General features: G+C 35.7%; 4 protein-coding genes across 4 annotated transcripts in view; 1 reads left to right on the top strand and 3 right to left on the bottom strand.

The window, feature by feature from the left end:
* LOC134851623 (uncharacterized) overlaps positions 1-23,578 on the top strand; it is a 421,621-nt gene that overhangs the window by 65,843 nt on the left and 332,200 nt on the right. The window lies entirely within an intron of this gene.
* LOC134851630 (gamma-aminobutyric acid receptor-associated protein-like 2) overlaps positions 1-23,578 on the bottom strand; it is a 225,704-nt gene that overhangs the window by 106,189 nt on the left and 95,937 nt on the right. The window lies entirely within an intron of this gene.
* LOC134840462 (uncharacterized) lies at positions 5,334-8,964 on the bottom strand. The gene is made up of 2 exons (XM_063856272.1): positions 8,282-8,964; positions 5,334-6,342 (listed from the first exon to the last, which is right to left on the bottom strand). Exons 1-2 carry the CDS (start codon positions 8,962-8,964, stop codon positions 5,334-5,336), a joined length of 1,692 nt encoding a protein of 563 aa, XP_063712342.1.
* On the bottom strand, positions 15,195-23,065 carry LOC134857175 (protein STPG4-like). Its single transcript, XM_063873551.1, has 5 exons — positions 22,305-23,065; positions 21,174-21,313; positions 16,654-16,794; positions 15,776-15,944; positions 15,195-15,470 (listed from the first exon to the last, which is right to left on the bottom strand). The coding sequence occupies exons 1-5, from the start codon at positions 22,397-22,399 to the stop codon at positions 15,305-15,307; spliced, it is 711 nt and encodes a 236-aa protein (XP_063729621.1). The 5' UTR covers positions 22,400-23,065; the 3' UTR covers positions 15,195-15,304.

Here is a 23,578-nt window from a genome sequence, read left to right as displayed (position 1 = left end):
AATTTAGTTGGGACTATTATTGAAGCTAACTTTGGTTACTTAAATTCTTTAAATACAATCATTCAAAATTCTAAAACTAATTCAATTATGGAGAGAAAATTTAGGAAACTACTGGAACGACACCCCAGCATTAGTAGTAGCGATGAAACAGAGGAGATTGATCAGGATATGCAGGCGATTACAACAGAAGTCCGGAGCACTAAAACAAACACCATCATTTCCATTCTGTCGGTTTACCCTGGCAAAAGTTATCCACCGGTTAATCCAGAAAATAGAGTTATGTCCGTAATTCCTAGAAATTGCAAAGTTGTAAGCAAACAAACCGCCCTTCCCGAATTGTTCAATCTTCGATTTATAGAATCACAATATAGTTCCGATCCACAATTACAAGCCATTATTGAACTGATACAATGTAAAGACCCTCAGTTACACTCAAAAATTGCAACGATGAGTAAGTACTATGCAGAGTATACTCAGGACTTTCATGTAAGAGACGGATGCCTATGGATGGACGAGAGGCTAGTGATCCCTAACAGCCTGCAAGCGGCGGTGAACAATCGGTTGCATTACTATCACCACGGGAAATCGAGTATGTACGACGCGGCCAAAGACATCTGGTACCCGTGCATGTTCCGTAGCTTAGCGACTATCGCCGGGAATTGCCAGGAATGCACATTAGCTGGTAAGAACTTGAAAAGTATGTGTTCGAAAAATGGTATTGGGAAAATACCTGAGCCGAAAGAGCCGAATGATTCGGTCCAACTGGATTTTTGGGGGCCCATTAATTACTTGAAGGAGTCTAAAAAGTATGTTTTGGTGGCGGTGGATCGGTTTTCTCGTTGGCCATCGGCTATGGTCTGTAATTCGAACCGGTCGGATAAAACTATCTAAATATTGTTCATGCTCAAATTTTTTTGTGTTGATTCTTCATTGATTTATTTTTAAGTTCAATACAACAGAGTTTGCTAGACAGGAACTCCCAGTGAAAAAAACACTTACCCATGGATCCAAGTTTCTTAAATTGTCTCAATTCAATCAAAAAACGTTCATCATGAAAATCCGCTGAATTCAAAAAAGCGTAACGGGTGAGGTGATATATTTTCCATTCTTTACGGCTAGAATAGTAAAAAAAAAGTAAAACCTATTAACACTTTCTCTAAACACTGTCTGCTGGCTATTTTTTGCGGGATCACAAATTGAAACTAACTAACGTAGAGTCAAAATGGGTGAAGTCCCATTTGTACCGACGTTCATTTGTACCAAAATGAAACATCGGTCCCATTTGTACCAAAATTATTCAACTCGTTTTCTGATTGGCCAACTTGTGAGCCAACGAATAATTACATTAATTTTCTACTCTTCAAACAGAAGAAAACTAAGCAGCAGAATAGTGACCGCCGCAGTCGCGCCAACATTTTGCGAGCTTGCCAACAGAGGGTACTCTATACGAAAATTAGAGCCGGTTATCGCCGCAAAGCGGCGACGCTCGCGTAGCGCGACCACCGGCGACCATAAACCAATAGTCGGCTTAGTAGTCTTTGGCCGATTCAGTATTTTTGGTACTAACGCGATTGATTTATTATTTTAGTACAAATGGGACTGATTTATCAAAAAACTATGCAAAAAACTGCTTTCTGACAGAAACTTGATCAATGTTTTGTTCTCGACTACTTTGAATGGTTTGTCTTAATGAGAACTTAAGCGGCCATGTGCTAACTATTTTAATATACTTGTAGAAACATCTTTCACAACGGCCCAAAACTCGCTTTTATGTCAGGGTACAAAGTTCTCCTCGCTTGCGTTTGGATTTCATTGACATATATTTTACATGAGTTAGTAGTTTTTGTTGCTGGAATCTACTGACATGGTCTAGAACTTAGCGACAAAAACAGAGTAATGACTTTGAAATCTGCTGACAATTGCTAGAATCCAGCGGCTTTTAATAGAATCCTCTACAGATGAAAAATCGTGTTCGTCTCTGAATTCCACAATTTCGCTGGATTCCAGCTATTCGCTCGCTAGCTAAAAGTCGCCTATTGTTTCAGCGGTGGTAGGCCAACAAGCCGAAGTGCCAACAATCCGAAAAATACTATTATTATGCTACATAACAACAGACTCCCACTGTTGTTATGCAATTGTTACGTAATTCTTATCTAGTTTACGTAAATCTGATGTAATTTCGGCTTCAAGATATGGTGTTTTGTTGAACAGAATTTACGCTTCAATTCAAATTAGACGACCGTTTGTAGAATTCGCTGCAAGTTTTACAGTAAAGAGATCCCGTGGAACCCAGACTAGTACAAAAATTGCCAAGTGAAGTGTCGCATTGGTATCCGGTCATTTACGCTAACTTTTTTGTCTTCTTGGGTTACTCGAGAAAAATTTAAAAAATCAACAATTGAGGCAGTCGTTTTGCATAATAGCAGTAGCAAAACTAAACTCAACATGCCTGAAAGTACCATGCAAAAAAAGAAACCAATTGAAGTTCGATTTGAAATGAGTAAACGGATATTGAAAGTATACAAAAAAGATCACAAGCAAAATTTTTTACCGAACCTATAAAAAGAAATTGATCTTAAATGGCTATCTTTTTCTAATTTTATCGAAAGATAACAGCAAAAAATAACAGATCAATTGAAAGAAATACCCTTCAAAAGCAACTTATTGCAACACTTACTAACAATTCCAAAAACGCAAAATTAAAAAAGAATTTAAATGTTCAATGCAAAAATCGAACATCAAAATTAAAACTCGAAGCCTTGAATGTTCCGACTGTCTTTTTGGGTTTATCGAGCAGCAGTAACAACATAAAAAAATTAAATGAAAAAAAAATGAAAATTTTTTTTCTAAAATTTGAATTTTTTAAATGAAAATCATCCCCCCACACGCCATATAAAGTAAAAAAGATAGATTTCGTTCCTTGTAACAAATCAATTATGGCAAATAAGCTTCGTTCAACCAATTTGGAACGATTTATCAGACGGATTAAATCTCCGCTTACGCGTTAATAGCGCGAATTATATCGCGCGTTAATTGTCCCAAATTGGTCAAAATGGCAATCTTTAAACCCTCATAACTTTACGAAAAATGATCACAGGTGAAATATCTTTTCAAATTTAAGCTCAGGACAACAATATCTTTTGAATGATATAAAAAAATTTGTCAAAATGGATAGTTAAAAGGTCGAAATTTGTCTGAAGAAAAAAAAACCACCCCGAGCACAAATATTCCGTTACTTTCGTATCGAAAGTCGGAACAATTACAGCTGCAAATAAAATTAGGTAAAAACCTTTGTACATCTTGTTTGCTGTTTTTTTCAGACACAGAAAATTTAAACTAGCAGGCACAGACAACGTTAAAAGTTGAACTAAACAATTAAATGAAAAATTTATTTCAATTAAGTTTGAAGCAGTTTCATATTAATATCATTAAAAAATTATCACTCAGAAATTAATAATAAGCAATATTACTTGAAAAATTGTAAGCTTGCTGGAGAACGGATTTTGTAGATGGGTGTATGGGGTGACAGAATAATAGAGGGAAAGCTAATTGAACGTCCCCTAAAAAGCGTACTTTAGACATTATTTTTTAAAAAAAAACTAGCATTTTGGACAGAAAACACAGGGCTAACTTAATAATATTTTAAAAAATTCATTAGACATGTAAAAAACAAATTTGAATAAAAAATCTCAGCCTAAGTTAATTGTAATCAGTAAGCAAAATTCAGACACATTCAAATACAATTAAGTCTAGTTTCCCATAATTGTTTTTTTTGGATCGACGTCTAATTCGTTTTTTTTTGTAGAAATCAATCTTTGTTGCAAGATAATTGCGTATGATAATTGCGTATGGTAACGTTACAGAAACAGATTAGATTTAATTTTAATAATTGATTTTTAGAGCCTTGTTTATTTTGCAATATAAAGGACACAAAGCGGAAGTTTTTAAAAACCAATTAGTTGTTCCGACCCACCGAGGAGAGAAAAAAAATTTTAGATTTGGCTTTAGAAGAAGATCAAGTTCGTTATTATTTTAAAGCCATTTTTGTCGTTATTTAAATTATTTAAAAAACGAAATGATTAGTTTCGGTTTTCAGAAAATTTAGGCAAAATTTAGTCGAGATTGGTTGTCATCGCAATTCAGTTCAGCAACAATTTCAATTATGTTTTAAGATAAATTTTAACTTTTAAACTACATTTTTTCCCCTTATTTGAGTCACCCTGCATAAAACAATGAAAAAAAAATTCAGAAAATAAAAGAAAAAACATTTATTCAGTTTTTTTGTTGGTATTTTTTTTCAGTGCGCGTATTAATGAAAAAACCATTGTTTGAATCAGTCCAACTTGGAGTTTTGTGATTCGTCGCTTGCGCTTCAACAAGGCTTAATATTTTGCTCGTAGATTACTTCAATTCGAAATATAATCGTAGACGCAGTTCCAAATTTAAACCATGAAAACTTTGTAATTTTGCGAAAACTATTTGTGGAAGTTGCATTTCCATAATTTTTAATCCCCAGAATTTTACGAAAAACGATCTTAGGTGAAATATTTTTTCAAATTTAAGCTCAAGAAAACGAAAACTTTTGAATGATATTAGAGCAATTGCGTCAAAAATGGCTAGTTAATAATATTCGTTAGGAAAGTCGGAACAATTTTTCCCAGTTGATTACTTCAATTTGAGATATATTTATTGATTTAGTCTCAATTCCAAAACACGTTAACTTTGTCATTTTCTCAGTTGAAAACACTTTGTTCAATTGTCGAGTAATTTTTTTCTCTTTAGATGCTATTGGTTTTATACTAGCTGAAATGTTTGAAATAAAAAATTTTCGCACCCAGTTTTAAACTCGGTTGGTTTGTGTTCTTAAGGTTTTGAATAATCATCGAGATGTCTGCTTCTGAGCTCTTGTTGTGAAAGTTTTACTGTGAAACATCTCAATATCTCAATATCGATTGTCTTCAAAAGATACAGAACTTCTGCATATAGCATTTCTTCAAAGAATTAGTGCTCAATTCAGACTTTTTTTGTGCTATAATCACTCCCATCTTAAGGTTTTGGGTGGCGAATGTTTTGGGTCTCTTAGTTGTGATGATTTTTTAAGATAATTTTTCGATATTTTATGAATATTTCAATGCTTTGCGAGAGATTCGCTCGATAAAGTTTAAAGGTAGTATTTGTGAAAAAAGTTTTAACAGTAGTTGCAATTCATTTGTTATATGATATTATAGTACATATATATCTTTGATTCGCTTGCTTTAGTTTCTTCTCACGAAGTTTGAAATTTCAATTATTTAGGCAATTTTCCAGCTTCTTTCTGAACATTAATTGATTCATCACTCTGATTTCATCCACTTGCAGCATGTTCGAATTGACATCTTAGTTGATTTGGATCCACCTGTGAGAAAGTCTATGTGGTTGTAATCGTCATCGTCGGCTTTCGGGGATCCTTTCACGTGGAAACCTCCGACTTCGCGATCGAATCCATCAGGACATGACTCAGACGCATTATAGCCAGTGGTAAGGGAGACTTTTTTTGGACTTTGAAATATGCAGTATGCACCAGTAGGCCAAGTCGGGTTCTCGATAAGAGTTTTTACGCTGTCTTTAACTTCGTTTGCCCTTTTTACTTCCAAATCAGACAACACTGTGTTGTTTTTAGAGACTTCTTTCTTCAAGTTTTCAAGAGCCACCTCTACTCGCTGTCTCACCATGAACAAAGTGAGAGCTGACTCTCTGTTGTCGTCCTTCTTTGGAACCGTGAGAGGAATCGTATACTCCCCCACAATTTCTTGAACTTGAACATCGAGTGCTTCTATGGTCGAAGTGGTCTTGTAATCGTTGAGGTTCATTCGGTACAAGTCGAGAGGCTTCTCCACAAACTTCTCCCCGTCCCATTCCGAGTTAAGCTTGTTTTCCTCAAGAGTGTCCACTACATCCTGTACTGTAGTTTTTGTCTCGTAGGATGCTCCTGTTTCGGCCTCCATACTTGCCGAAAACCCGGCAAAAGAGCCTCCCGCACTTGTTTTAACGTACGCTGAGTAGGCGTCTTCGTCAACCTTCAGGTGGTCTTTGTGGTCCTTGTCCAATGAGTAGATTGTGTTCAACTCCTGTGTGATCTTATCTGGTCGGGACCAATCGTCATTCCAGAACACAGAATCCCACTTGATGGACTCGAACTGGTCACTCTTCACTTTATTTTTTGTCAGTACCTTTTCCAAACTCTCAGTCAGTTGGACGGTGTCACCTTCACTATACTGGTAGTTGGCGTCCACTCTCACAGAGGCACTTGCAACACTCACCGACTCAGCTGTCAGCTGTTTCATGTCCTCCGATGACAAAAACCTGAAGGCATCATAAGAAAAAAGGAGTTTTTCCCAGTGTTTAGAAACCCAATGATGGGAAAGATCCAAATAAAGGCTTTGTTTGATAATTATCCGTTATAGCAAAATGAGAGTAAAGTTTTTCACTAAGTTAGCTAACAAATTAGTTTTTTACATGGTTGGAAAACTTTAACTGAATAACATAGGAGAAATTAGCACATATGATAAAGCAAAGGCATTGGATGGAAGCAGCTGTTCCTTTATCAATCATTACAAGACTGCGCTTACGATCAAAAGAAGAATAGTGTTATTGAATTTTCAGAAGTTTTCGGGAGTGCAAAATTTAGATTTCAAAAAGTGAACAAGACTGCTCGTATCAGGGCGAAGCCCTGAATGTTCCGACTGCCTTTTAAGGTTTATGGAGCAGCAGTAATAACCCAAAAAATTAAATGAAATAAAATAAAATGAAAATTTTTTTTCTCTAAAATTTGAATTTTTTTAAATGAAAATCAATCCCCCACACGCCATATAAATTACAAAAAGATAGAATTTCGTTCCTTGTAACAAATCAATTATGGCAAATAAGCTTCGTTCAACCAATTTGGAACGATTTATAAGACGGATTAAATCTCCGCTTACGCGTTAATAGCGCGAATTGTATCGCGCGTTAATTGTCGCAAATTGGTCAAATTGGCCAAAATGGCAACCTTTAAACCATCATAAATTTACGAAAAATGATCACAGGTGAAATATCTTTTCAAATTTAAGCTCAGTACAACCATGGCTTTCGAACGATATTAAAAAATTCCGTCAAAAATGGCTAGTTAAAAAGTCGAAATTTGTCTGAAGAAAAAAAAACCACCCCGAGCACAAATATTCCGTTACTTTCGTACCGAAAGTCGGAACAACAAGACTGCTCGTATCAGTGCGAAGCCCTGAATGTTCCGACTGCCTCTTAAGGTTTATGGAGCAGCAGTAATAGCATGAAAAAATTAAATGAAATAAAATAAATGAATTTTTTTTTCTAAAATTTGAAAATTTTAATGAAAATCATCCCCCCACACGCCATATAAAGTATAAGAAGATAAATTTCGTTCCTTGTAACAATTGTAACAAATCAATTATGGCAAATAAGCTTCGTTCAACCAATTTGGAACTATTTATAAGACGGATTAAATCTCCGCTTACGCGTTAATAGCGCGAATTATATCGCGCGTTAATTGTCCCAAATTGGTCAAAATGGCAATTTTGAACCCTCATAACTTAACGAAAATTGATCACAGGTGAAATATCTTTTCAAATTTAAGCTCAGGACAAAAATACCTTTTGAATGACATAAAAAATTCCGTCAAAAATGGCTAGTTAACAAGTCGAAATTTGTCTGAAGAAAAAAAAACCCACCCTGAGCACAAATATTCCGTTACTTTCGTATCGAAAGTCGGAACAACAAATAAAAGGACGCGCAGACAAAAACAACTCGCAAAAGTAGGCAACACACAATTTATCAGAAGAACGGCAACTAGCCAATTGGAAAGTTAGTTTAAAACACGACAATGTCCGTCTGGAATGTAAATACCTTAGTCTGATAACCTTAATTTGAGCAACTTTCAAAGAATTCAAAAGGATTGCCAGCTGTGATCACATGCTTTTACCCAAAAAAAGCTACAGAAATTTTTCAAAATTCAGAAATTTAAGTATCGGGTTGGGATGCGTTATGATTTGAAGTTCAGGAGTTTTTTAACCACAGGTTGGTGAACTATTCAATCAATTATTTGGTCTCTTGTTTCAAGACTTCGTTTGAATTGACATCGCAGCCAATAAGGCTTAATGTGACACCTTAAATGACCTCCTACAATCTTTGTTCGAGGTTCTTCAAATCGGTGAAATTTTCGTGACGTGGTTGGATTAACAAGCTGCTGAAGAAAGCGATAACGACGGTGGTTCCTGAGAGCCTCGCTTACCTTTCATCTCCTTCGGCGCCTGGCATGTTTTTCAGTTTGGTGAACAATTCACCACTCTGTATGTCAGAGCCAGTGACCACCATTTTTCTTCCGGCTGTATTCTGCGTCAGCATTCTGAACTGAAGCTCCATATTCTGGAACAATTCCGGGTGATGTTTCATCGACTGTTGCAGCTCCTGGCACGAGGCTTCGTCCGCACAATCCATTTGGAAGTCCATCTCGTCCGGCTGGTTGCTGTTCGTTTTCCAGCTAGATGAAATACTGAACTCTTCGACGATTTCATCCCACGAGTCAATAAGACGAATTGAATCGATAGGCATCATCTGGATGTTGTCTTTTTTAACCGATTTTCCATCTTTTTTCAGGCGCTCAAACACGACTTTTTGAGCTTCCTCTGACCACAATTGCACGCTAAAAATGAGAGACCAGATCTTGGTAAGCATATTATATGAAGCCTCGGCTGTCTCTGGCTTCAAATGACCCAATGGGAGGACATAGAACTTCTCTGGTTTCACAGCGTCCTGCCACACCGCCAGTTTAGTCTGGCCGAAGCGAACAGAGGCTATTATTTCAGTGGATATCTCAACGTTTGAAAGACCATTTCCCCTTCTTCTCACGCCAATGCAGTGACAAAGATTTGAAACTACCAAAAACAGCAGAAACCTTTGCAATAATTGTCCCATTACAGGCGCTAAAATGAAATACGATTTTTATATTATCACAAGAACGTGTTAATATATTAAGAGGAGTTTGAAAAAATTTTAAAATATTATAAGAAATCAAAACTTGTATCTAACTTTTTCTATAAAAAGTAAATTTGGATTGATATTAATGAAGACTTGATCTGTTTTTATCATTTCAAATCAAGTCTTTTTCTATTTACATCTTCAAATAAAAGAACTCAGATGTGAAAGAAAATAACTGGCACTGGGAACTGAAATGTTATGAAGGCTCATTAATACTTTGCTCATCATGGCATATTTGGGGCATTTTATAAGACTCGAAATTTCTAGATCTTGTCACAAACAAAGCAAACTTTGTCGCAAAATTTAACTGGTTTTGAAAGAAACTGCAAAAGGTAGAGCGAAACTTCTGTTTTTTTTGTGCACAAAAGCGGTCATAGTCTCATTTTTCACCGTTTTAAAGTGTTTTTTTAATTGGTAAAGTTTCTTATCTATAAATTTGGCCGATCACCCCTGAAAATTTTCCTGAAAGGAAATGGTGCTTTCAAGAAGTTCGGTGGTCCTAACACCTTTTTTCGCCAAACTTAGAATTCGATTGAGCGTTTTAACTCGAGAAATGCTTGCAGTATAGTGAAAGTGAATGAGTAGTACGTAGCTTGAAAATGACGAATCAACAAGTCGAGTAATGAAGCGAACAATTTGTTAAGTTGCAAAATCGATGCAAACTGGACCATAAATGACCAATCTCGAAAGAGTTCGAGTCTCGGAAGAATCAGTCCCTCCTCTGTGGAAAATTTTCAAAAAGGTGCCAAATGTGATAATCCTCTATTCCCAAATAGAAACTACCGGGGTTACCTTTATGAAACTCCTAGGACGGATACTAGAGATGATTTGAACCGGGCATGCAAAACTCTAGACCCCTTGGACCACCCGGTCCCAAGGGTAACAGTTCCAGGAAGTGCAATTAGCCCTATTAGAACTCGGTAACCAGCGGATGGAATGAAACCAAAATATAGCATGTTTTAGACCTAGTCCAGGGTACTTAAGTTTAGAACCCCAGACCCCCTGGACACCTACTTTCGGTTCTATGCCCTATGCAAATAGTCCCCACCTCGACTTCAGGAAGCCGTTTCTCGGCCTCCACTGAACGCAGGGAGCTAAGACTTTGGAATATCATGGGTACGTCATGTGTTACAATTTTAGCTAAATCCAGTGGTTGAACCGGAAGTTATTAGCAGCCAAGAAAAACACAACTCAGACCGGAAATAAGCAATTTACGCAAATTAATGAGCGGGGCAATATTGACTTTCTTGCGGTTAAAGACATTAGAGACAAACCCCGATAAAAGACCTTTTGTGAGTGAAACCCCTCTATGATATGAAAAGTGATATGGAAACTAGAAATGGGATAACTGAATGGGAAGTATTAAGGGATATGGATGAAACTTGGTAGGTAGGACCACTATGGGATTCTGAACCTGAATATAGAATTTTGACCTCAGGTGACTCCTGGATAACTTTAAGCTGACCTTTGGGCGTTTTGACGCCAAAATTGCATAGAAAACCCCAAGATTAACACCTGAAAGTGGCGTATTCCCCAGCCCCAGCCCTCTGCAAAAAGAATTGATTACTTTACTAATTATCAAATGGGACGAAACTTGTAGATTGGGATCTGAAGCAGAAGTGGATAGAAATATAGTTTTACATTGAAACTTGGAGTAGTAGAGTTAATTCAAAGTGGACTTGGTAAATTATGGGTTCAGCTTAGATTGGCGAATTATCTATTAACAGCAATTCTTCTAGACTTTGAAAAAATGAGACCCAGAGGAAAGTTATAGTAATAGGGCCACGGCATGAGAATTAGTTCTCATAAAAAAGTATAAATGGACGGAGAATTTACTTAACTCCCCGGAGGTGGCTTTTTAGCCCAATTTGACCTCTATTAAGCATGTTACGTTCCCCTGATAACTGGAAGGTCGGGATTTGAATACAGTTTAGACTGGAAATCTATATGCTTGGAATGAATTAGCGATCCATAGAAAAGGCTATCCCTAACTCCCGGAAGGTCGGAACGTTAATGGGATAATTCAAAAAAAACCGTGGGATACTTGTTAATTAGACATAACTCGGCTTGCAGATAAAATTGGTCTTGATATTTGCCCAAATTAGTTAGAGATACCAACAATGAAGTTGCAGTATAGGACTAGTGTCGACAGAGGAAGAATCCGGTGAAGACCTGGCGAAAGGGTCACTAAAGTAAACTTAAGGACTTGCAGGGACGGCATAACTCTAACTATAACCAAAACTCAAATAGACAAATATTATAGAGAAAAATAAACAGCTTACTTTCAGGCAGAACTATTTGAGCTATTAATAAGAGAAGTTGGTTCTCAGAGTGGAGAACAAAAAACTGGTTATTAGTGAGAGTTGTTGGGCTCTCGTTATTATTTAGAGAAAAATTTTTGCGAAGTTATTGATTACTTGGTTCTCACAGTTAGAGAACAAGAAAATAGGTAGTTAAGGGGATCAGTTAAAGTATCTCCAAGGAATAGTGATCCGTAGTGACACTATTAACTTTAGCAGGTTGCGCTGAGTAATTGAGTGGAATTACTGTGTGTAATTCGTTAATTAGGATTCTTCAGAGAAAGAGATAAATTTTAGTTAAGTTAGTTGGGATTTGGATTGCTATTAGGCAATTGGTTTGATTGATCATGAACCCTTTATTTTTGATTAGATTATTAGATTACAATCTGGCACTTGGAGCCCTCTGTAATTGGTCCAAAATTTATCTGAATTTAATTACAACTGGAAATTCTTGCAATCGCGAGAACGGACGAGAGAGCCTCAAGTGCAGTACACTAAGGGGGCAAGTAACAGAATACATTACGGGTTAGTTGCCATCAATTTAACTCTTTCCGGATTGTGGATAGTAGTGAATCTCGGTCGCCCCGTTGATTTTATTACCAAAGGGACCACTTTGCGCTTAAGTTATATTGTGTGAACTGGCCCAGAGAATCAAACCCCTAAACCTACCGACTCATTGAGAGAGCGCTCTCAATAGGCACTGAATTTTTTTCGAACTTATGCATTTGTGATTCAAAAAAAGTCAAAATTACTAATTGGCATTTTTTATGACCATTTTATTAAAAACCTCCTAGCAGTTTGCTGAGATTTTTTCGGAAAAATACGGCGCTTTGTATGCTATGTTCGCCATGATATCGAGACATAGTTTGTGCAATTGTTTTGAATCATAAAACTTCTTTTAAAGTCAAAAACATAGACCCGCGTTTGGGCACAGACTTTATAATTACGCAACGGACTACTTTGGCAATTAACTATTCAAAATTTTGATAAGAAACTCAGAAAAATCCATACATGCAATAACACAGCCAGATAAGGAAACATGGTGACATAAATCAAACTTACTAATAATTTGACGATAAACCCGAAAAATAAACGAAGTCTAATTTATCTGTATTTCTTTGAAATATTTAGTCTCCGCTTTCACATTATTGGTTGAGTTTTTTCTATGTAGAATACCATTTGCTTAAACTGATTTCTCAAGGAGGAGCTATATAAACAACTGTTGTCAAAGTAATAAAAAAAGTTAAACATCTGAGCTGGCGATCAGCCTAGTTTTTAATAAGAACTTTTCGGCTGAAGGTGAACACAAAAATTGTAAGTTTAAAAAGATGTGAAGATGGGCCCTGAAGCTATACAAGCGGCAAAGAAAGTTCCCAGCAAAGAATGTTTCCGTATAATTTAGCTGGGAGTTAATCTTCAGTACGAAAAGAGTAAAAGTTCAGACCAAAAAATCAATTAATTCGTTCAAAAAATAGCAGACTTTTCAAAAAAAATGTAATTTTTTTTTTACTCCGCCCACGAAATTAGGATGAACTTGAATTAGGGTGTTTTTTTTCATAAAAAGCCGGTTTGTAAATTGCTGCAATTCTAAATGGAAATAAAAAATTGATAGTACAATTATTCTGGGAGAATCTTCCATGGCTCTAGGTCTTACACCTCCAGACTTTGTAAATCGCACCAGACCCAAATTGAATAGTCGCGCCGAGAGTTCGAGTCTGGACTCGAAATTTCAGGGTAGTGACGTCGCCACCGTGGTCGCCAAAGTCCCGCCGTCTCCACCTCGGTCGCAAAAACTGCAATAAATTTTTTCTCGGTCATTCGTGTGTCTCCACCGTGGTCAAAAAGTTCGCCCCGACTCAACCTTGCTTTTAAAAACTCTGAAAACGGCAAAGTTTGATCGCGCTGGCCAGATCAGTCGCGCCGTTTTCTGAGTCTTGCTGACTCCACCTTGGTCGCGAAAGTCGCGGCTAAATTTCTTGGTTGCGAAAGTCGCGGCTGAATTTCTTGGTTGCGAAAGTCTGGAAGCTTTTGGGACATAATATGGGTCGCAAAGTTTTGCGAAAATTGCGACGGCAATCCCCTTCCCCAGTTTATCAAACCCACCCCCAAACCATTGGAGCCATTACTCCCCACCCCGTTCATCCATTAACCACTCCCTCACCCTACTTGAGCGTGAGGGGGCGGGTTGGGTGTATGACGATTCTGGAAAAAAAAAGTTAAATAATAAGAAAAAGAAGTAGTTAAAGTAAAAATGAAAATAAAATTTTAAATTGCCATGTAGTGAGAATTGAAAAATAAGAAAAAATGTAATATTTGAAATCTATACAAATGTTATACATGAAAAGTAAGAAAATTTTAAAAGTGATATGTAGCGATATGCAAAGTGCACTTATGTGTCTTTAAATTGTGGGGATTTTGAGTTGACTTTTAGAAAATCTATAGTTAGCGAGACTTTTTGAATTCATTAAAAGTAGATTATAAACATTATATTTTTTATGTCAAGATAATCCATTATAAGCGTTTATAATGGATTTTTTGAGATCTTATTTGAGAAATTTACATTTTTTTCTTCAAAATTAGCTAGTTCTCTTTTCCTGTTAAGTGAAGTTGCTACCGCGGACCGCCATTCGCACCCCTCCCCCTCCTCATTTCAGGGTGTGGTGTTACTCAATTACACTCCCTCTCTGTTATCACTACCCCAGCCGCCTAGTGTATACTCCCAATATTTACTGAAAGTGGGTGAGGTGGGTATAAAAAATTATAATTACAATTATAATCACTTTTAAGAGATTTTAACCTCTTGGCAAAAACCACAATTATAATTGACTATAAATCTTTTAATTATCTACTTTTGGCAATTAAAATCAATTATAAATGTCGAAAAATTGACATGATAATCCGTTTTAAGCAATTAATTACACCTAGGCTTAGATGCGGGTGATTGTCTTTTTGTTTGAGAAATTACCACAGAAAGTTTAAAAATCTGGTCACAAGCACGATCAGGAGTCCTCTTATCAGGGTGAAGCTTCATGTTTGATTTAAAAAAAATGATGAAAAATTCAAAAAACAAACCAGAAAAATTACCAGGCTGACTTATTTATTCATCTTGGTCGACCCTGTTCGACTCATATTTTGACCGTGATCGACTTTGTTCGAATCGCGTATCGACTGTCGTCAAATCACCTATCTACCCTAGTCCACTCATGTATCAACCATGATCGACACATGTCTCAGGCCCGGTTTAATGCGTTTGCATTAGATTAGGAGACACAAACCTCTTTTCGATTATTTTTTTTTGTTTTTCGGACTTTCGTAACGAAAGTAACGGAATATTTTTGTGCTTTTTTCTTCAGACAAATTTCGGCTTTTCAACTAGCTGTTTTTGAGTTTTCTTATATCATTCGAAAGGTATTGTTGTAATTGAACAAGAAAATCATTTTACCTAAAACCCCCCCCCCCCCCCCCAACTCCCCACACGCTTTGTAAAGCACAAAAAGATGTATTTAGCGTGCCGTTTTGTAATACTAAAACCAACTAAAAAATTGGAAGAATTCAATCCGCGGCTGACGCCTGATATAAGAATTATCCCAAACTGGTCCAATTAGCAGTTTTCAGAAACCTATAACTTAACGAAAAATGATTTTTCATTGGAGCTCCGGATTTTCAGATGGTATAAAAAATCTTTCAAAAACGCTTAGTTAAAAAGTCGAAAAACAAATGATTTTAAAAATACCCCCATGCAAAAAAAAAAAATCCTCACTTCTGTCAAAAGTCGGAAGAAAAACTTTTTTTCATATACAGATGTTATTAAAACAGTCTTCTGAAAGCAGATTTTTTAATTACTGAAGCAATTTGAAAATTAGAATTATTTCATAAACTTAATTGGAGTTAAACTGTTCTTAGTACATTGGCAGTGCACTTATCCGTTAACAACCATAACTGATTTTTTTCTGCTCTGTGTCGTTGCGGACTGCAGTTCAAGCCATGGCAGTGCTAGGGGTGAAGAAGAGACCTGTGTTTTTCCCCAGCTGGTTCTTGAGAACTTTGGAGGAGGGGGTGAGACTCATCCCGCCGTATGCCCCTGGACCCGGGGTCAGTGTAGTGCGTCGGGTGAATCGAGGCACCGAGCTCAGAAAACTTGACCTACAAAAGTTAAGATCCTTTCAGATCAAACCGCCGTATCCAAGGCAAAAAACAAGGTAACTGAGCCAAGTAGAAAATTGTTTTATGCATCAAATTGAAAGCAGGAATCGCAGGAAAATATTTCGTGGGGGAGAGTTCTGAGGGTCGACCGGTAATATTTTACAAAATCCGTTTTTGAATTAAATTTTTGAATATTTATTGTGAGCAAGAACGTGCGCCAAAAATTTTTCCTTCTTAATTTTCCAAAGAGTCTCCAATAACAGCTTTTTTGGCACATTTTCTCTGATTCGCTAGATTTCGCTCACTTGACGACATGTTTCGGCGGAGACTTGGGCAGTTCGTATCCCCCGGGAGGAGGTCCCTTCTTCGGGTCAAATACACGAGACGCTCTCGGCTCAGCCGATCGGAACATGACATGGTGGGATGGCAACTTCTCGGCCGATATAGTGTTGTACGTCTCCGTCGAATAAGTTCCTGAGCACAGCGTTTGCACGAATTAAACACAGACTTCAGCAGTTTTTGAAGAAAAAAAGAGAAAAAAATGGATTTTTTTTTTGTATAAACCGTTCTTCCTCACACAGTTTCAATGGAAAAATGAAATATTTTGCTAGTTAGAAAGCAAACCACCAATTTCTCACCTAGTCATTCAAGTCTTTTAATAACGCATTAAAGAAATATTCAGATCTCTTTTGTCACAGAAATTGTTTTCCATAATTTTCAAATTCACGTCTGAATACGAACGATTGTCATCGTCCTTGTTACCTGATGTTTCTTTTTGACTATGACTAATTTTGCGTGAAAAGGAAACGTCCAGCATCCAGTCTGCCGAATAGTCGAAAAGAAAACGTTTAAAATAAAACAAGCATTGCTTTCACTGGGTATGGATCATTAACACCGTGGGCAATAAACGTCAAAACATCCGTTGATGCTTATTTAATGCATAACTTTTGGCAATATATTTTCCGGTCAACAAATCTGAACGAAGTTAACTTAGATAAAACTGCTCATTTTGACGTCTGAATCAAATTTTCCATCATTTCAGCATTTTAAAAGCTGTGTCATATGCCAATAATTTTGTATTGACTAATAAGTGCTCTTTTTGAAAGATGAATTTTCAAAAGATTTAAGATCAAGGTCACCGATATTGCAAACATTTTGGCTTTAGCTATGAATATAAGCTTACCGGGGGCTATGTTGACATTGTTGTTGGTCTCGTCCACTAGACTTTGACGGGGAGGGGCACGCATTGAGCTCAGTTGGGGCTTCTTCAACATCGTCAGGAAGAAGTCCTCGAAGTTGTACTGGCCTGGCATCAGCTCAGAACCTCAAATCACACCACAATACAAAGTTATTAACTCGACCATAGTGCCCTGCAAAATAAACTGGCGCTCAATTGTGGCGCTCAATTGAAAAAAAAGTTAGCGCAAAAAAATTGCTAGTATAATTAATTCATCCACACTCGACTTTAAAAAAAAAGATATCATTTTATGATTTGAGCTGACTAAAATAATTTTATCACCTTCTGTACAAAGAAGGCAACTTTTTAGCTGATAATTGCTCTGACATCCAAAGAACTAAGAAAAAAAATGGTTGGAGTGATTTTTTTTCAGAACAATTTTTTAAACAACAGACCAATTTTAGACAAATGTTTTAACAATTTTTTGTAACACTAATAAAATATTTAACCTGCAATTTTTTATTAATAAAATTCGTGGGGCTTGTAAAAAAAGCCAATTTGGCTATATATTTTTTAAACTAATTTGTACTGAGAAAATTTTCTGCTAAATTCTGCGAGGTGAATTATCAAAACTATTCAGAATTGAAACAAAGCAATCAAATTCGTAGACTATATGATTTAATTGTAACGAAAAACAAACAACGATTTAAAATGTATAGCCTCCCCCCCCCCATTGACCACACCAGCATTCAATTTAAGGAGGATGTTACTAAGCGCTGCGTGTAAAATATTATACTCTGAGTGACTGAAAATTCGAACACAGAACCAAGTTAAACGACTTTAAGGGGAGGATGTTAACTTGGTCCTATCAAAGTTTTCTTCACCAAAACTAATTGAGACTATTTACATGGTAGTCAGAACTTTCAGGGCTTTACTATGATACACGAGCAGTGGTCTTATGTACTAAACAGCCCAAAATAAATACTTATATAACTTGAATTGAAATTTGATTTCAGTACTTGAACTGGTAGAATCTGATTGTTCAAACTTTTTGAAATTAAATTCTCGGAAAACTCGGTCAGACATTTCAAACATTTTGATCCAGCACTATTAGCTCAAACTACCGAGCTACTAGCCCAAACTAAAATGTGAGACTGTCAAGTAATCAATTAATTTTCAAGTCACATGTGAAACTTTGCCCAAACAAAAAAATAGTAAAATGGCTGCAACAAAATAAAAATTGTGCATTTTGATCATTTCGGCTAATAGTTTCATCTGCTCGAAAAAAATGATTGAAATGCTGAGCCATGTTTTTAAATTTGAACCACAGAGTGCTGCAAGGCAAGGTAAAGGAAGGAACACGAGATTTTATCAAGCCGATTTAAAAAAAAACATTGCTTTTTTTCTGAAGAATGACGCGGTTTTGGTCCTTTTCATTTCATGATTTTAGCTAGTCATATGCTATTTGAGTCTCGTAAGGTAATAGTAATTAAAAAAGAATTCGTACATCAAGGTGAAGCCCTAGATGTTCCGGCTGCACTTTAATGCAAATTAAACAATTATTTGATGGAAGATGTGACAAAATAATTCAAAAATAATTTTTTTTTTCAATTTTTCTATTTTAGCTCCCAAAACGCTAATGTAAACTAGAAACGAATGTAATTGGCATTTTGTAACTTATTATTACGACCAAAAGTTTTGCCATAATTCAATTGAGGTTGAATTAATTTGCCACTTACGCATGTTACAAAACGCACTATATCGCGCGCGAGTTATTCCAAATTAACCAAATTATCAATTTTTAAACTTCCATATTTATGAAAAATACTCACAGTTAAAACGTTTATTTTCAAAAAAGTTTGCGCACAGGAAAACAACTTCTTTCATATGGTAAGAAAAAACTGTTAGAAAAGTCGAAAACTGATTGAATAAAAAAAATTACACCGAACATCTCCCGGCCTCCAAGCTAAACTTTCCTAAAAAATACAAATATAATATACAGTCAAAATCAAATAATGCAAAATCAAATAATTGAAAATTTTTATTCGAAAACAATTTTTGAGAACTTCGAGTGCGTGTAGATGATGTTAATAAGGCTATAACTGCCTTTTTGGGAAAAAAAATTTAAAAAAATTGGTCCACCAAAAGAGCTGCGGGTATTTTTTAATATCAAGACAACTTTTACAAAATTCAGCTCACTCGAGGGATCAATTTCTCAACTGTTTGATCACATTCCTATGAATGGCAGTCGGAACAATCGGGTTTTACCCTTATACGAGCAGTCTTGTTTTTCATCTAAATTCAGTCAGAGAATTTTTTGTTCGTTGAATCGGATTTGACTTTCATAAATTATAAACTGAAAACTTTGCGGAATTTAAACAAACTAACACATTTTTTAAATTCTGGAAAATGATAGAGAGACTTTTAACAGCTTGCAAGTTTTAAACAAGGAAAGTTGGTTTCTGTGCAGAATGTTCCGGTCATGGTCTCTAAAAAACTACAAACAAGTTTTTTTTTCAAATTGGTGTTCGTTTTTTGAGCGTGATGAAAGCATTTGACGTAAGACACCACTAAAAATTAGGCAGATTCGAGAGTCATAGTAACTTAAGCAAACAGGAACAAAATTTCTGCTGAAAAAAGGCAAGACCAACAAAATGTTTTTGGCTTCAAAAGTTCGAGTTGTAGAAATTTTTCGGTTCTAAAATGGCGCTAAAAACTCCCAAAATTATTTTTACTTGTTTAAATTTAGTTTTCAGGGCTTAAATTAGGCAAAATAAGCAGTTGTAAGACTGATCGCTCAATTTGTTTGCTCGAAATTAGACAAAAAAAAATATAAACGCAAATCGGTTTTTCTCGAGACCGGGAAAAAATTATTCTCAAAAATGTTCTGAAATTTTTAAATTCGCTCGAGTTACGACTAAAAGGGCTTTAGTATGATATATCACTCGACCCTGGCCGATGATTATTTGTGGTACCCCCTTTTGTGTGGAGAACAAAAAAAAGAACTAAAACACACCGGAACACAAAATTCCTTCCCATTTTCAATGATCGAAACAAAAACCACCAATTCGTTTGTTTCGATTGTATTCTTTTTCACTGTTTACGGCCATTCAATTTTTTGTTGGCCTCAAATCCCAAATTTTGCAATTCGGCCTGAAGTCCCCTCAGCTTGATGTCAGGCGCTGGCTTTCACAGTAGCGGTGAAAAATTGGATTTCATCAATTATTGATTCAAGAGTGGTTAATCAAGACATAAAATTTGGATCAAAATTTGACACAATAGGGTCTTTATACTATTTTTGGAGAGCGTGCAGTATCAATTTGATTGACCTAAAACAAAAAAAAAAACAATAATTTTTCTGAATGTTATATTTTGCGAATAAAATTTTCTGAAAAAAAAACTTTGAGAAAAGAAAGATCCACCTTCTGGTTGTGACGATCATTATAAGGATTTTGGGCTTTTTTTATTTACCTTCAAGGATTAAGGATATTATCGATTTTGTTGACCTTTCTTTAGGGTCGACCAAATTGATTTTCCGAGCTCTATCAAAGCATTAAAAAGACCCTGTTTCGGTCAAATTTTCTGCGCAGCGGGCAAAATAATGTTAACAAAACAAGCCAAAAAATGCACCCCTCAAAATTAGTATATATGTGCGTAAAAGGCGCCTTTAAAAACTTTTTTGGGTCTGTCAGTCTATATATCAAAATAGTAAAAACGGGAATCCTCTGTGTCAATAGAATGTCGAATCCCTGAGGAGGGCGCGTTTCCCCCCCCTCCGAAATCCCCCCTGTTTGCCTTGGATGTATTATTCACTACTCTCAATAAATCAATAATTTTTCAAAAAAAAAATTTCGAAGAAAAAACCTTCGAGAAAAAAGAGATTCTTTTTCTGGTTGTAACTATCTGTATAAGTACTTTGGGCATTTGTTATGCTTTGCCTTGGATGTATTATTCACCTCTGTTAAAAAAGTAAATAAAATTTCCTAATCTTTTTCTTTCGAAAATAAGTCTTCAAGAAAAAGAGATCCGCCTTCTGGTTGTAAGTATCATTATAAAGATTTCAGGCGTTTTTTTGGTTTGGATGTATTATTCATTTCTCTTGATAAATCAATCAGTTTTACGAATATTTTTTTCGAAAAAAAATTTCAGAGAAAAAAGAGATCCGCCTTCTGGTTATAATTGTCATTATAAGGATTTAATGTTTTTTTTGTTTTGCCTTCGATGTATTATTCACTTCTGTTAAGAAATCAATAAATATTTCAAATATTTTTTTCGAAAAAATTTTTTCAAGAAAAAAGAGATCCGCCTTCTGGTTGTAACAACCATTATAAAGATTTCGGGCGTTTTTTTTTTTTGCTTTTGGATGTATTATTCATTTCTCTAAATAAATCAATAAGTTTTCCGAATATTTTTTTCGAAAAAAGTTTTGGAGAAAAAAGAAATCCGCCTTCTGGTTGTAATTTTCATTATAAAGAATTCACCTTTTGTTTTTGCTTTGCCTTGGATGTACAATTCACTACACTTACCGGTGCGCGGGAGGGTAGAGTGGGCGGGTCTGGATCTGCCGGAGGAGCGGAAGGAGTAATTGCATAATCTAGACTCCAACTCCTCGCTCATGCCTCTGTGCGAATAGGATCCAGGCACTGGCGTCGACCTCAGTTCCTGTCTACAGAACATCAAACAATCTACAGATTATAAAATCAAAAAATCTTTTCCAGCTTTCCCCTGGCCATATCCCTAACTAACCCTCAACACCAGCATTCCTGATGGCTACCCCTTCCCTCAAGCCCTACCCCATCATCCACTCTCAACATTGAACCACCCCCCGTCCCGAACCCCCTTCCTCATAACCTCACCATCAACCCCTCTCGATCTCTTTTCACCCCCTCAAAACAAAATTTAATGGTAACATTGCCCCCTCCCCCCCATCAATAATCTTTCACTTTCCATAATAATTTTGCATGCTATTAGGGCTAAATTAAAATATTTTGTTAATAAGAAATGAAGGAAAACTGTGGATTTTCATGTACCAAAAACCAAGTGTGTTCACCCATTTTTGGCACTTTTTCAACAATATACCTTTGGGGGGGGGGGGGGGGTGTAGCAGCGATCCCTCAGAACTTCTTTCCCTCCACAAAAATCCTCAAAAATTTCTTTTGATTTTTCAAATTAGCTTGCATATTGAAATGCTGAATTTTTGCATTCTAGGCAAGGAGAGTTCGTTAATAATTGTTTGAAAATCTACGTATCACGTTATTTTATTATCAGTGAATAAGTTTCAGGTGACCAAGTTGCTTTTTAAATTTTTCTTAGAAGTACAAACTTTTCCCAATTTTTTGAGTTACAAAAGTTTTTTAAGGGGCAAAGAGGTGGTAGATTTTATAACATTTGCCAACCAAACTCTTTGAATAACTTTTTCTTGGTCGACTGAACAAATTTTTTGAGCTCTCGTCCAATTCTAAAGGATAAAAAAATTCTTAACAATACATCAGGAGTGGATCTAGGGTTTCATCGTTTGGAGGGCAGATTTCAAAAATTTTGATAAGAGGGCACATTGAAAGAAAAAATTTGAGGCAAATTTTTGAAAAAAAAATTCCGAATTTGGGCATTTTTTTGAAGGAATAGTCAGACAGAAAGTTTTCTTGTTATTTTCTCACCTCCACCACGCTTCTCTGCCAGACAGTGGCTCTTCGTACATTGCATTTGGGTTGTGTTGTTTTCTGTTTCCATGAAGACTGGAATGTTGCTGCATCTTTTTCAAGTCCAATCAATGCTTAACTACGATCAAGTTGATAAAATCTGTTGATTGTATTTTTTTTCAATTCTATTTGTTGAAGTCCAATAAATGAGAAAAATTTCAAATGGGTAAAATCTGTAGTTAATAAATTTTTTTATATTACTTGATTTCAAAGCTTGAGTTTAAAAATATCAAACGATAAATTTTCAAGTACACATAGACCAAGTTAATAGTTTTTAACAATTATCGGTCTACTTGATGCTGATCAAGATTCAGTTTTGATCTCTAGTTTATCAAAAACAATAAAAAACGATAAAAACTTCAAATAGAGTAGAAGAAAGTACTTTTCTCTGCTTGATGAAACTTTTTAGATTGAAAAATAACTAAATGGCAATATTAGACAGTTAAACGTGCTGCGTTATTCGAGGCTAATTACACAATCATTACGATGAAAAATAAAATACAATATAGAGATGTATACCATAATATTATTTTATTGCTTCTTAAACTCGAATAAAAACGAGCAAGGATTTTTCCAAATTTTAATGAAAACTGCTAATTTTTCACCTTTAAGCTGGAGATCAAATAATATTTTAAGCAAACAATTTAAGTAAATCAGAGCGGATAACACATGTAACTGCGGATATTTGTCAACAAAAAATGATACATTTTTGGCAAATACAATCCCTCATCAAAATCACCTGCCATTTTATTTGATCAAAATAAAAACGTAGGCCAGGTATCCATGCTTAATGCACACATCTAACATACCACTTCAAAAAATTCCGTTCAGCCAGTAAAATTAAAAAAAAACATTCAGCCATGTTTTTTTGCCGCACCTAAAAAGAATTAACTCAGCGGTTAATCATATAGAAATTTTACAACTAGTTGCGGATTTCCATCTTTGCAAAAGAGGAAGAAAATAAATAGGTAAAGAGATTAATGAAGATTAATTCCAAGGTTAATAAAGAAATTTTAAGTTTACTTCAGACAGGTACATGTAAAGCGTACTGTCTCGAAACCCATTATGTGCAGACGATTACCAGCCAATTAATTAAGAGTTGTCAGCTTTGGATAGGTATCATTTATTTGTCATGGTTTTAGTCACACATCACTCACTTTTGCGCCGGTAAATATTTCTCGGTGCATTCTATATTCAAACACTTTTTTTTTCAGTTTCATTTGTTATCCACT

The sequence above is a fragment of the Symsagittifera roscoffensis genome, chromosome 1 (genome assembly GCF_963678635.1).
Source record: "Symsagittifera roscoffensis chromosome 1, txSymRosc1.1, whole genome shotgun sequence".
Lineage (NCBI taxonomy): Eukaryota > Metazoa > Xenacoelomorpha > Acoela > Convolutidae > Symsagittifera > Symsagittifera roscoffensis.
Note: the sequence above shows the minus strand (reverse complement) of the source record. Positions and strands in the feature narration are given on the sequence as shown.

What these genes read in the sequence shown, in the direction of transcription:
- LOC134840462 (XM_063856272.1), bottom strand. Translation starts at nt 8,964, where the DNA reads ATGGGACAATTATTGCAAAGGTTTCTGCTGTTTTTGGTAGTTTCAAAT. An exon ending in GGCGCCGAAGGAGATGAAAG is followed by an intron (nt 6,343 to 8,281) that starts GTAAGCGAGGCT and finishes TGATGCCTTCAG; the next exon opens with GTTTTTGTCATCGGAGGACA.
- LOC134857175 (XM_063873551.1), bottom strand. Translation starts at nt 22,399, where the DNA reads ATGCAGCAACATTCCAGTCTTCATGGAAACAGAAAACAACACAACCCA. An exon ending in CTCTACCCTCCCGCGCACCG is followed by an intron (nt 16,795 to 21,173) that starts GTAAGTGTAGTG and finishes GTGTGATTTGAG; the next exon opens with GTTCTGAGCTGATGCCAGGC. An exon ending in CAATGTCAACATAGCCCCCG is followed by an intron (nt 15,945 to 16,653) that starts GTAAGCTTATAT and finishes CGCTGTGCTCAG; the next exon opens with GAACTTATTCGACGGAGACG.